At 45.0% G+C, this 13,155-nt stretch overlaps 2 protein-coding genes across 2 annotated transcripts; both read left to right on the top strand.

Annotated features, from left to right (window-relative positions):
* On the top strand, window positions 803–5,519 carry LOC110433130 (hydroxyproline O-galactosyltransferase GALT6-like). Its single transcript, XM_021454814.1, has 7 exons — window positions 803–2,215; window positions 2,314–2,561; window positions 2,741–3,028; window positions 3,112–3,240; window positions 3,341–3,514; window positions 4,409–4,516; window positions 4,876–5,519. The coding sequence occupies exons 1-7, from the start codon at window positions 1,321–1,323 to the stop codon at window positions 5,080–5,082; spliced, it is 2,049 nt and encodes a 682-aa protein (XP_021310489.1). The 5' UTR covers window positions 803–1,320; the 3' UTR covers window positions 5,083–5,519.
* Window positions 7,652–12,445, top strand: LOC8075087 (ras-related protein RABE1c). The gene is made up of 8 exons (XM_002461591.2): window positions 7,652–8,249; window positions 10,283–10,355; window positions 10,447–10,547; window positions 11,177–11,242; window positions 11,333–11,427; window positions 11,512–11,574; window positions 11,708–11,803; window positions 11,891–12,445. Exons 1-8 carry the CDS (start codon window positions 7,667–7,669, stop codon window positions 11,972–11,974), a joined length of 1,161 nt encoding a protein of 386 aa, XP_002461636.2. The 5' UTR covers window positions 7,652–7,666; the 3' UTR covers window positions 11,975–12,445.

The raw sequence follows: 13,155 nt of genomic DNA, 5'->3' as shown, positions 1-13,155 counted from the left end.
CTTATCCAATTAGTTTTGAAATTAGTTCACATGTAATTCTTCTGAATAGGCCTTAGAGAGTTAAAGCAGAGCGCCAAGCCAAATAAGTGCACTTGCTCCATTGTGGAAGGTTAACTACACAATGAAGCTGCTCTATGGAGTTAGTAGAGTGCAACTATTTTTTTAATGGAGCAGTGTAGTTCTCAAACAGGCCGTAGTAATAGATGAGCTTATATTTGGGTAAAAAAATAGATGAGCTTATAGTACATGCATATAAAAAAAATCTAGCGACAGAACAACTTATTTGACTTAAAAAATCACTTTCTATATCTTTATACTTGAACATATTTTCATATCTTGTGCGCAGAGCCATCCTCATTCTGGCTAGTGACAATCCCAGAATAGATGATGCGCCTATATTTGAAGATCCAATTACAGAGGATCTTAGAGAGTATTTCTTTTTGTTGTCTAAATCTCTATTTTTATAAATTAGGAAGGATTTAAAGGTTTTTTTTGGAGTTACTCTAATTAATTTCCTCTTATAATGATGAACACATCAAGTACACCAAAGTAAATCTATTTTTATATTTGTATAATACAAAAAGTTTGTTTACTCCATCGGTTTACAAGTATTTGACGTGTTATTAGACCAAAACCATAGCTATTATAACAAATTTTGTGATTATATATATAATTTTAAAACACGTGTTCCCCGCGCTCTCGTTCGCGTGCGCCGCGCATCCCTGCCTCGTCGCTCTGACTCCACGCGCCACATCAGTACATCACCCCTCCCTGCTCAACCCGAACACACGAACCCGCAAAAAAAAAGCCCACTGCCCACCTGACGACGCACAACACAAGGACCGCCCCCCTCCCGACCTCGCATGGGCCATGGGCTATGGCCCGCGCGCCCTCACCAGTCACCAGCCGCGCACCGCACCGCACCGCACCGCACCACACCGCCGTCGCGGCGGCGTATCGAATCGAAATCCGCGCACTAATCCCATTCCTAAACACGCCCGCGATCAATCTAGAGCGAGGCCTCTCCAACCAAGGGGGGGGAGGAGGATCGCTGCTAGTAATAATAAGCAATAATCAAATCCTTTCAAAAGCAACACCGTCTTTTAGTAGCAGCTCATTAATCGCCCGTTTCCGCCATTGTTTGTTTCTTCTACATACAAGTAAGCCGCCCCGCCCGCGCCCCGTCGTTCCATCCTCATGCTCCGCCCCCGCCCCCGCCGCGCGCCCGCGGCTACGCCCTAGCAGAGCGCGCGCCGACGCCGTCGCCGTCGAGTGGTGGGGCTATAGGGTAATAATAAGAATAATAATAATAATCGAGTGATGAGGAAGCAGGCAGCGTCGGCGGGGGCGGGGGCTTCCTTCCGCCGCCGCGCGATGGAGGGCCTGGCCGCCGTGCTGCTCCTCTACGCGCTCCTCGTCTTCGCCCTCGAGTCGCCGTTCGTCTCCACCTCGCTCTCCGGCGGTGGCGCCGGGGCCGGTGCCGGGGCCGCGCGGAAGCTCCACCTCTCCTTCGGCGGCGCGGGCGCGGGCGAGCGCGGGGCGCCCGCGCGCCCCGCCAAGGAGCCCCGCCCCGCGGCGGGCGGGGCGTCCGTCTCCGTCTCTGTCTCCGCCCCCGGCGCCGACGGACAGGATCGCCGGCTCTCGCGCTTCGCCACGGGCCTCGACGTCCGCCTCCTCGACACCCCGCGCTCCGGCGTGCTACGCCGGTCCGTGGCCGACGCCGTCGCGGCGGGCGCCCGCGCGTTCGCCGACCTCGAGGGCCTCGACCCTAACGCCGTCGCGGCGCCCTCCTCCGGCGAACTCGAGGGCGGCGGCGCCGCGGCCACGGCCAGGTGCCCGCACTCGATCGCGCTCACCGCGGAGGAGCTCGGCGCGCAGGGGGGCCGCGGCGTGGTGGAGCTGCCCTGCGGGCTCGCGCTGGGGTCCCACGTCACGGTCGCCGCGACGCCCCGGGGGCCGCACGAGGAGCGGAACCCCGCGATCGTGGTGCTCAGGGACGGGGAGCGGCCTGCCATGGTGTCGCAGTTCATGGTGGAGCTGCAGGGGCTCAGGGCCGTCGAAGGGGAGGACCCGCCCCGCGTGCTCCACTTCAACCCGCGCCTCCGCGGGGACTGGAGCGGCCGCCCCGTCATCGAGCAGAACACCTGCTACCGCATGAACTGGGGCGCCGCGCAGCGCTGCGATGGTTGGAGGTCACGCCCCGATGAGGAGACTGGTTGGGGACCCCTGTCAGTTCATTTGTTTTTCAATTGTTTGACCGACCTCAGGTGGATTCTGTTGTTCAGAACATGCTGAATGAATGTCTTTTTGCAGTGGATGGGTTGGTGAAGTGTGAGAAGTGGATTAGGGACGATGATGACAGGTTGGAGGAATGGAAGACATCATCAAAGACAGCAGCATGGTTGCTGAATCGGTTGATCGGGCAGAAGGAGGAGGTCAATTTCGGTTGGCCATTTCCTTTCGTGGAGGGCCGCCTGTTTGTTCTTACTCTCAGTGCTGGGTTGGAGGGTTACCATGTGAGCGTTGATGGGCGACATGTCACTTCCTTTCCTTACCGCACTGTAAGCGCATATGTTTCTCCACTTCATTCGTGCAGTAAGAAATGTTGGTGAATGCTTGTTAATTGCCCTGCACTATCTATTGCAGTTGGTTCAAATAATTAGTGGTTGAGGACAGTTGAGGTTATCGGTACTTGGCCTCTACTTGTCCAGTTAATTTATGTTTCTTGTGTCCCTTGCAGGGGTTTGTGCTGGAGGATGCTACAGGCCTGTCACTGTATGGGGACCTCGATGTGCATTCAGTGATTGCAGGGTCTTTGCCCACTACACACCCAAGCTTTGAGCCACAGAATTATCTGGAGTTTTCTACTGTTTGGCAGGCCCCTCCGCTGCCTGATGAGCCAGTTGAGATTTTCATTGGCATCCTGTCATCAGCCAATCATTTTGCTGAGCGTATGGGTGTGAGGACGACATGGATGTCTGCTGTCCACAAGTCACCAAACAGGGTGGCTCGTTTTTTCGTTGCACTGGTAAACACTTCGATGTAATCCCAAAGGCTTATCTTACTTCGTTTGTTTTGTGTGCTTGTGCTGAAGGTGTTTCTTAACTCCAGCATGGCAGAAACGAGGTGAATGTGGTGCTGAAGAAGGAAGCTGAATTTTTTGGGGACATTGTTTTTGTGCCCTATCTGGATAACTACGATCTTGTTGTTATGAAGACTCTTGCAATATGCGAGTATGGGGTATGGCAGAGAATTTATTGCTATTTGAACTAAATCTTCTTTGGAGTACTGTAGCTGTTGTATTCACATTTTTCTGACAGTAGTGAACTTGGTTGCTCAGGTTCATGTTGTCTCTGCTAAATATGTAATGAAGTGCGATGATGATACTTTCGTGAGAATTGATTCAGTAGTCACTGAAATTAAGAAGGTACCAAGTGGGAGAAGTCTTTACATGGGGAGTATGAATATACAACACAGACCGCTACGCCAAGGGAAATGGGCTGTGACTTATGAGGTGAAGCTTACGAAATGTTTGTCGTAGCAGTTATTAGATTTGATTCTTCAAACACCACCTTACCATTTTTTATATAACTTGAAGCAAAAGCTAAATTAATTATTTGCAGTCATGGTTCCATAAAAGCTATGTTCATCTTTAGTTCTGTACTGGACTGATGTGTTAACTGTGATAAGACTGGTTAAACCTATGTTCATATAGTGATATAGTTGATATTGGATTCTTTTAACATTGCGTTGTGTGTTTGCAATTTTTGTGTGGAAGTGCAGAGTTTGCAGCATTTCTTTGTTCATTTACTTTAACATTTATTCTGTTTCGAATGCAACTAATTTGTCTCACAATAAATGGATTGGAATTCTGTTTCTCTCTTCTGTTACCCAATGTCATATTATCTTCAGCGATTTGCTCACTGAAACCATAGTATATCAGCTTGTCAAGATGGGGATGTTAGATGTCTTCCCCGATACATTCATTTGGAAATTACCATATTACTCTTTATTTGTTCATATAAAAAGTTATCAGTTTTTGTAAACTGAATTGGAAAATCACTTGTTTCATGTCTGCATCTGATGACAGGCCCCTTGAAGGTCAGTTATTGGAGATTTGGCATATGATTCTTTGCATTATTGTTTAGCTGTTAACATCGTTAGCTATCTAGGCAGCATGATAGCATTTTATGGTCAGTCGGGCCCATACTCGTGTTGTAGAGTTCCTCATCTAACAAGTCAGCACTAAGTAATATGTTTACAAAAGCTGGGCTACTGTATCTTGTCTAGACATGTTTTGCTAGCATATTGTGAGTGGATCTTACATGTTTTAGCTACACTTGATGCTCCTTTTGACAAGTTTTAATTTATAGTGTGGATATTGTTAATCTTGTTTATCACTTCACAGGAGTGGCCAGAAGAGGTGTATCCGTCATATGCAAATGGCCCTGGATATGTTATATCATCTGATATTGCTGAATTTATCATGTCAGAATTCATGAAGCAAAAGCTGAAGGTACAATCTTATATTTACAGACGAAAGTGCCATTTGAATGTCAGACACTTGTCAAAATAGCACTTTGAATACAAATTTGCTAAAATGCCACTTTTTAGTTTTTTATATATAGCAGATTAGGCAATGTGTCAATATTTAAGGAACACAGAGGCAATGGATTATTTATATTGGTCGGTACAAGCTTTATGTGATTCTTTAAATATTTGCTTACTAGTAGACTAATTGCAGATAACATTTGTGAATGAGCCTTGATTTGATCTCTTGTTCGAAAACCCATAAACTATCTCTCTACAGGTGTAGAGTCCATAATAACAATTCAGAGTGATGAAGAAGCTAATTTACTATTGCTCCCTGTGCAGCTCTTCAAAATGGAAGACGTGAGCTTGGGTTTGTGGGTTGAGCAGTTCAATAGGACAAGACCTGTTGAATACATTCACAGTGGCAAGTTCTGTCCATTTGGATGCGTCGCTGACTACTATACTGCTCATTACCAATCGCCAAGGCTAATGTTATGCATGTGGCAAAAGTTACTGGAAGGAAGACCAGACTGTTGCAATATGAGATAACAATGATGGCATAGTTCAAAAGAAAAGAAAGTAGCAATTAAGAATGAGTAGCATTTTACCCTCATCTATAGTGCCAGTCCCATGTAACCAGGAAGTTAGAAGGTTAAAGTAATGTCCATTACCTGGGATGAATTCATACATAGTTTATCCTCCTTGAGTCTCACATGCTAAAAACTGACCCTACCTAGCTACAACATTGGGTGACAGGGTGAGGTAGCACACTAGAACCGTGCTCTCTTTCGGCCCCAACCAAGTAGGTAGAAGTTCGCAGGTGCTCTGGAGATGCTTAAGGACTTCATTTGTAAATACGGAGAGTTGGAATGGTTCAGCTAAATTATTACTAATTTCTAGTATGGCTTTAAGATCTGATTGTAGTTGCAGCTAAACTCACCAGGTAGCAGCGCAACCTTCAAGATTTCAGCGGGTTATCTTATTCAGTTAAGACTTTACTTTGTTACCGTAATTTATTGCTTAGCTTACATTTTTTCCCCCCGAAGCATATTGAGCATATGCCTTTGATACCAAGCATCTTAAACTTTTGAAGACAACAAATTTGGGTTGCTATCTCTCACTCAGTGAATCCCAAGTAAAGCATCACACATGTACAGATTTGGGTTGCTATCTCTCACTCAGTGAATGTGAATCCCATCTCTCACGCAGTGAATGTGAATCCCATCTATGGCAGCTTTTATTTTGTGTTTTTAACCATCGAAGCCATGATTCTTTTGAATATTTTTCTCTTTTATGACAATGAGATGGACAACACATTTTAATTTTGCTTGATGGAGCATGTGCATATGAGTTACATTCACCATTAATAGAAATAAATTTAAAAATGTCCAGAGTCTACTATTTGACCAAATGTCGAACCTCACAGTTTTTGTATCTCAAAAACCATGATGGACAATGGACTTGAACCAATCGGATACGTCTGTGCGTAAACAAAACACGGTGACTAGTATATGGCAATGTAAAAAGTATAACGGAGGGTAAGAGCTTTTGGTGGCCGTTTTGATGAGCTTGGTCTTGATGAGCTGGGTCAAGGAGCCATCGAACAATGCACAAATTGTTGCTATTTTGGGCTTGTTTAGATGCAAAAACTTTTTGCATTTTGACACTGTAGCACTTTCGTTTTTATTTGACAAACATTGTCCAATCATAGAGTAACTAGGCTTAAAAGATTCGTCTCGCGATTTACAGACAAACTGTGTAATTAGTTTTTATTTTTATCTATATTTAATACTCTATGCATGTGCCGCAAGATTCGATGTGGAAATCTTGTAAAGTCTAAACAAGGCCTTTGACTATGTCTTGCTTTTTCTGCAGCTGTCATACAATGCTCTGGTTCTGGTAGTATATGTGAGTTGTCCTTGTAATTTGGGCCGAAGAAGTGAACTGGCATAGAGAAAGCTGAAGCTGCTGGTTGCTGCTGATTGTGAGAATATAATCATGGGTTAGCTGGCAAAGATACAGTAGCTCGCTTCTTTTTATGCTCTGATGATAGATTACTATGCTTTAGTTACCTGTATCTGTATGTGTGCGTGGCGCTGGGATGGCGACGTACACAAGTATATTCTGTTCATGTACCTTTTGAGCTGTTGTTTTGTTTCCATGGCTCCGTGCTGACTCATTGCGGTCTGCTGCTCGCTTCCCCGTCCCGGGCTGCTGGTGTAGTACGTTATTGGTCGGGTTATGCAATTAAATAATCAGATTAAGTTCTGTTTGTTTCAGTTTGATTCACGGGATGCAAAATGGGAAAAAAAAAACATGTTTGAGAACCTCACTAATGAGAAGGTGACAAGATCAAAGGGGCAGGATGAAGCATACGTAGGGTGGTTTTAGATAGATCCATACTTGCTAATAGTTAGCTAACTAATAAATCATAGTTGATATTGGTCAGGTAACTACTAGCTGGCTTTGCCAACTAGTAAAGATAGTTGGTAATTAAGGTCCTGTTTGGATCCATAGAGATAGCTGCTAATAATTAGCTCACTGTATTCAAACACGTCTAGCTAATTGAATACCCAGCTAACAACTGTTTCACTAGTTTGATTTCATTAATTGGATCAAACTAGCTAATACCAACTGAAATTAGCTATGAAGTATAGTAGCTACAATGGATACAAACAACATAGACTGTAGTAGCTATTAGGGCACTCCCAATGCAAGACTCTATCACAGTGTCCAAGACAATTAATTACATATTATTTATGGTATTTTGCTGATGTGGCAGCATATTTATTGAAGAAAGAGGTAGAAAAAATAAGACTCCAAGTTTTATTTAGACTCCAAGTCCACATTGTGAGTGCCCTTAGGTGCTTAGAACTAAAAAGAACTAATTATTGGCAGCATCTAACCATTACTAGCTTCTATGGATGGATCAAACAGGCCGGATGACAACGAAATGAGATCTGGACTTTGATCCTGTCGGGTCCCAAAGGATCCCCGTTCCGTTGGCATACGTTTTGGCCGTGAATCAATGATCAGGAGCCAGCTAACCCAAATCAGAGGTATTCATCAGCCGAACCACAGTCTTGGTCTTGGCTTGCAACCATCCCTCCCCCCCAAATTGGCAGTTTTTGAAATGGCCGCGGCTGGCAGGCAGTGCAAGGCCAAGCCAAGGCAACTAACCACCAGCAACAACGCCCGTTCCGTTCCGCTGTACGCCGCCGCCGCCAGCCGCCAGGTCCAACCAACCCGACCCGACCAAACCGACGCCGACGCAGCGGAGCTCGCTCCACTGGCCGATGCGATGGCGATACGATCCGACGCCAGATACCCGCGCGGCGCGGGGCGCGGCGGCAGGCGAGAGTACAGTACTACTCTCTCTACCGTCCTGGTACAGTACAGTACACCTCCAGCTCTCCCCGTCCTCGGCTTGTTTTTTCTCTCGCTCGCTCGTCGCGTACAGCTGGACGCCTCCTTCCCCCCACCTCCTTTCTCGCTCTTGTTCCCTGCTTCGCTTCGCCTCCGTCCCCTTCCTTTGCTTCCACCTCCACCCCCCTCCTCGGTCGTAGAGAGAGAGAGAGAGAGAGAGAGAGAGGGAGCCCGGAGGAGACCGCCGCCAGGGAGCGCGAGGAGGCGGAGGAGTAGCATGGCGGCGCCGCCGTCGAGGTCCCGGGGCGACTACGACCACCTGATTAAGCTCCTGCTCATCGGCGACAGCGGTGCGTGTTTCCCCCCTCCCCCGCACTCCCCTTAACGAATCCCCCGAAGAACACGCTGCCGGTCCCCTCGATCCTCCGCGCGGCTCCGGCTCCTAGGGCTCCTGCTGCCCGCGGGGGCTCGCCTCCGCATGCTCGCTCGCTAGTCTGATTAGCTCGATTGGCTGGCGATGTAGGCGGCGGCGGCGGCTGCTGCTGCTGCTCGCGCGTGCGTTTACCGATCCTTCCTTCCGCATCACCGGAGGAGTCGGTCGGCTGTACGGTGCGGGCGGGGCAGTTTGTTGCCCAGGGATGAAGGAACAGGGTGGTTTTGCTTCTACTACCTTTGCTTGTTGCTTGTGGACTTGCTAGTGCTAGATGTACATGTAGTACGGCAACAGACCCATGGTTGAAGCTTTTCACGAGCGATGCGTGGCGGTTAATGCTTTATTATTGATGCTTCATAATTGTTGCTGCTTGCTTGCTACACTTGACTTGACACACACCCGTCGGTTGGGAGCCCATGATCACACATGGATGGCCTTTTATTTCTGCATCAGAGCTCAAATTTTCTACTCTGCTCTTGCAGCTGTGCTTTCCTTCATTCACATGTTCTTCTCAGGAGCCAAAAATTCCCCCACAACAGATGCTTTTTTGTACACGCTTCTGGTGTGATCATCCGCGATTTTCTAGCTGTACATAGTTTACACCTTGCTTCAAGTGTTGGTTTGCCGAGCATTCCCCACAGCAGAGTTATTCCCTAGGTCAATTGCTGAGTTAGGTAGGCTAGAAATTCGGGCAGTGTAAAATTGGAGAGGTGTGAAATGAGGCTTGGGGGTTCCAATCCAGTTCCAGAAAGAGGCTCCGCTCTATCGCACTTGCAGTTGACTGTGTTTTTGGTTGGATCGCTGAGGTTGGGTCGAATTGTTGAGTTAGGTTTGCTGTTTAGTTTTACCACCTACTCCTAGCTCCTAATCACTCCTACCTGTACCACTATAGTTTTACATCTATGCTGCTGGCCTGATTAGAGTTTAGTACTTTTGAATCTCAACCATGCGATAGAGCTCTTGAAGGCTTCCACAGGTTCATGCCAGATCCTGAAGTTGATTGTGTCAGTATGGTTAGTATTTGGTTTAGTAACTTCTATGACACTTGATACGGACATTTATCCATTGTTATTCTCTGCATCAATAATTCGAAACTAACGAGGTATATGTTAAAAGATAAATAAGAAAAAACTGGACGATGATGGTTCTTTCTTATTGAGACAATTGGGAGCAGAACAAATGGTCACATTTCGCCTACGCATACCATCTGTTTTGTTGGGATACAATCGTTCCTCATTCACCTGTCTACTTTCTATCATGCACTTAAATGTGTTCCGTGTTCCTCTGTTAGTAGACCTTCATATGTTCAAATCGCCATCTCCATCTTCTTCTTTTCTCTGTCCATTTTTCTTCATATGCATGCTGATTGTGCTGTCACCATATTGGCAGTTGTTAGCTTGCATGGGTTTCATTAAGCAACTGCATATTTAGCTTCAGTTGTGGGTGGGGACGAGGGAGGATGAAATGCCTCCATCGAGCAATTCATAGGCAACCATGGTGAACACCTTGCAGCACGGATACAGATGTGAGTATCAGTATCGGAAGGATAAGGATACACAGATACGGCAATTTTCTAAAAAATCTGATACGCGGATACACCATGAACACCTGTTTGTAACATTTGATTGAAAACTTGACATGTCAACCCCCACCCCCACCTTTACCAACAATATACATATACATGCACAGAATTCCGAATATTTTTTTCTCAATTAAAGTAGGTGTGATCTTCCTCTTAATAAATTTTTGGTTGGACAGTCAAAACCCTGTGAAGTCTATTCCCTTGCTGTTGATTGTACTCACTGATGATCCACATCCTTGCCGGTGTGCCATATTCTGTATTTTCTCTCATTGACCAATACCTTTTGGTCAAACTTTTTATGTGTTGCATCAACTATCCCTCACATAATATAAAGCCCAGTCTAATGAGAGCCCCATTTCTATTTCCAGGAGTTGGAAAGAGTTGCTTGCTGCTGCGGTTCTCTGATGACACATTCACAACAAGTTTTATCACCACCATTGGGTATGGACCCAGGCAATGTTATATCCTCTCTTTTACCCATTCATTTATGGAGTTAGTATTCTAAACTCTACTTTTCCCCTCTTCTGCAAAGCATTGATTTCAAGGTCAGGACAGTTGAGCTTGATGGAAAGCGTGTAAAATTACAAATCTGGGATACTGCTGGTCAAGAACGTTTCCGAACAATTACCACAGGTAACTATTTTCTCCCTTATTTTTAACTATGATGCTCTTATGGGGCTACTACGTAGGCATAATTTCAGAAGCATCGTATACTTGATCTTCAGAAGGCCCAACCTAGACCAAGACTTTAACACTTAGAAAATGATAGATTTATTTGTGCCTTGAAATTATGCGCGTCTGGTACTTTTAAGAGAAAGTAATGGAAAATAGTTTGCTATGATAAGTAAAATACAGCTATCTTGTGGCCAAGCTGGGCTGGCTGAGCCATGCCTTATTAGTGAATCTTGTTTATTATTACGGAACCAAAAGAGCTAAAGCCTACCTTGACCATGAAGCCTATACAGACAATTCTCTAAGCCTGAAGGTTCAGGAAATGCATGCCACTACCACATCTGTTCTTGACTGGTTTCACAAAGGAGTTCTAAAACTATAACAGTTATATGTTGATCATCTGTAAATCTTTTGATGGTGACATATTTCATGTATGGGATGGTATAAATCAGCAGCATGTTATTGGGCACTGGATCTCATATATTTTTTCCATAGTCCAGTGAATGTAAAATAGCAATTCATTTTGTTGATTTTTAAGCAAAATATCTGCTCCTTTGATTTATTGTTCTTTTTTTCTTTCCCATTTGCAGCTTACTACAGAGGAGCTATGGGCATTCTGCTTGTATATGATGTCACAGACGAATCATCCTTCAATAGTATGCCACATGCATGTGCATTCCCATTTGTTGACAGAAGATGAAAATGCTAGTCACCTTATTTATTGTTTTTTCTTAATTAACTTGTAGACATTAGAAATTGGATTCGCAACATAGAGCAGCACGCATCTGATAATGTCAACAAGATCTTGGTGGGCAACAAGGTTGATATGGATGCAAAGCGGGTACATGTTTTCATAAAACTATCTACTGCTAGGCCCCCATGACTGGCTTTCTTCTCTGTGCCCTAATAACTCCCCTGTTAACAGGTAGTGTCCACAGCTCAAGGTCAGAAGCTCGCAGATGAATATGGGATCAAGTTTTTCGAGACGGTAATATTTTGTTCATATAAGCCGAGTAATATACGATATACCTCCTGAGTGTCATAGTCACTTCTTCATGAAGTTGTCAGGTTGCTAAGATGGTTAGTTACAGATTTCAGTTCCACTGTACATTTGTATGCAGAGTGCAAAAACAAATCAAAATGTGGAGCAGGTTTTCTTCACCATGGCAAGGGACATAAAGCAAAGACTCACCGAGACTGTAGCCGCTGCGACTGAGGTAGCTTGTGTACTCATGCAAGTGTTATCCCCATTTCATTGATCGCCATGTAAATCGTCACCTCTAATCTTTCACCAAACTATGCAGCCCCCAACTATTCAGATTAGCAGGCCAGATCCCGACCAGGCTGGCACGGCCTCGTCAAGGTGGTCATCCTGCTGTAACACCTGATCTGCAGCGTGGTGGCGTAATCGCACAGCCGTCTGTCTTGATGTGTGACTGCTAGGGTTGCTGCTTATCGTGTGTGTTTACACTCCGGTGCCAAAGCCAAGATGTAAATTTCGCTCGGTTGATGATATCTAGTGCAAGAGACCAACAACTCTGACCACTATGGGTGCTGTGATTCTTCAGTGAGGTGTTCCGGTGTTCCCGCTTCACATGTTATTGTCGCCTTGTTGTAGTAGCCCCAGTGGCTTGCGCTAATTAATGTATGCTTGGGAACTCAGTGCCTTTTAGCTCCAGATTTGCCAGAGCAAACAAACGTCTAAGCAGATAAGCTGGTGGATTGATTTGCTCCTGTCATCATGTAAACAAAACCTTGGAGAGACAGACAGCAGTAGTGTCTGATTGTGTGGAAACATGGTTGTACATTATTATTTAGTGCATTACTGCTATCTATATATATCTCCTGCTGTTTGCTCCCATGTGCAGTGCATAGGGCACAAGTTTGCATTGCTATTTTTTAGTATGGTTTATTATACAGAAAATCGCCTACTGGTGGAGCCCTGTGTTCAGCTGCAAATTCCAAAATGATTTGAGAAAACCAATCATTTGCCTCGTTGGCATGTATGGTGTGCGTGCGTGTGGTGCTCTTTCCGTGTTTCGTCCAACGTCTTTGAGTGGCCGTGCAATAACTCAGCTTCCATTTTAATAGATAGATAGATGCGTGTGCCTCCAAATGTCTCTGTTTTGTGCTTGATTGATCCTGCCAAAGCTGGGTCAACAGACGCTTTCCCCTATTCCCGTGTAATCATCAGTTCATTAGAACCTTAAATAAGGCCTTGTTTAGATGCAAAAAATTTTTAGATTTTGACACTGTAGCATTTTCGTTTTTATTTGACAAACATTGTCTAATTATAGAGTAACTAGGCTTAAAAGATTCATCTCGTGATTTACATATAAACTGTGCAATTAGTTATTTTTTTTATCTATATTTAATACTTCATGCATGTGCTGCAAGATTTGATGTGACAGGAAATCTTGTAAAGTTTTGGGTTTTTAGGTGTATCTAAACAAGGCCTAAGTATTGAAAAAAATGGTGTGTCCACTATAATACCAGCCATAGGATCGCGGAGTTTGTCAGTGAAGGGATACAGATACAGTGAAGGTAAAATAACAGTAGTTGCTAAACC

Source organism: Sorghum bicolor, chromosome 2, assembly GCF_000003195.3.
Source record: "Sorghum bicolor cultivar BTx623 chromosome 2, Sorghum_bicolor_NCBIv3, whole genome shotgun sequence".
In the NCBI taxonomy this organism is placed as follows: Eukaryota; Viridiplantae; Streptophyta; class Magnoliopsida; order Poales; family Poaceae; genus Sorghum; species Sorghum bicolor.
Note: the sequence above shows the minus strand (reverse complement) of the source record. Positions and strands in the feature narration are given on the sequence as shown.

Coding starts and splice junctions, on each gene's coding strand:
- LOC8075087 (XM_002461591.2), top strand. CDS start 7,667: ATGGCCGCGGCTGGCAGGCAGTGCAAGGCCAAGCCAAGGCAACTAACC. Junction 8,250..10,282: donor CCTGCTCATCGGCGACAGCG/GTGCGTGTTTCC, acceptor TTCTATTTCCAG/GAGTTGGAAAGAGTTGCTTG. Junction 11,243..11,332: donor AGACGAATCATCCTTCAATA/GTATGCCACATG, acceptor ATTAACTTGTAG/ACATTAGAAATTGGATTCGC.
- LOC110433130 (XM_021454814.1), top strand. CDS start 1,321: ATGAGGAAGCAGGCAGCGTCGGCGGGGGCGGGGGCTTCCTTCCGCCGC. Junction 2,216..2,313: donor ACGCCCCGATGAGGAGACTG/GTTGGGGACCCC, acceptor GTCTTTTTGCAG/TGGATGGGTTGGTGAAGTGT. Junction 3,515..4,408: donor AATGGGCTGTGACTTATGAG/GTGAAGCTTACG, acceptor ATCACTTCACAG/GAGTGGCCAGAAGAGGTGTA.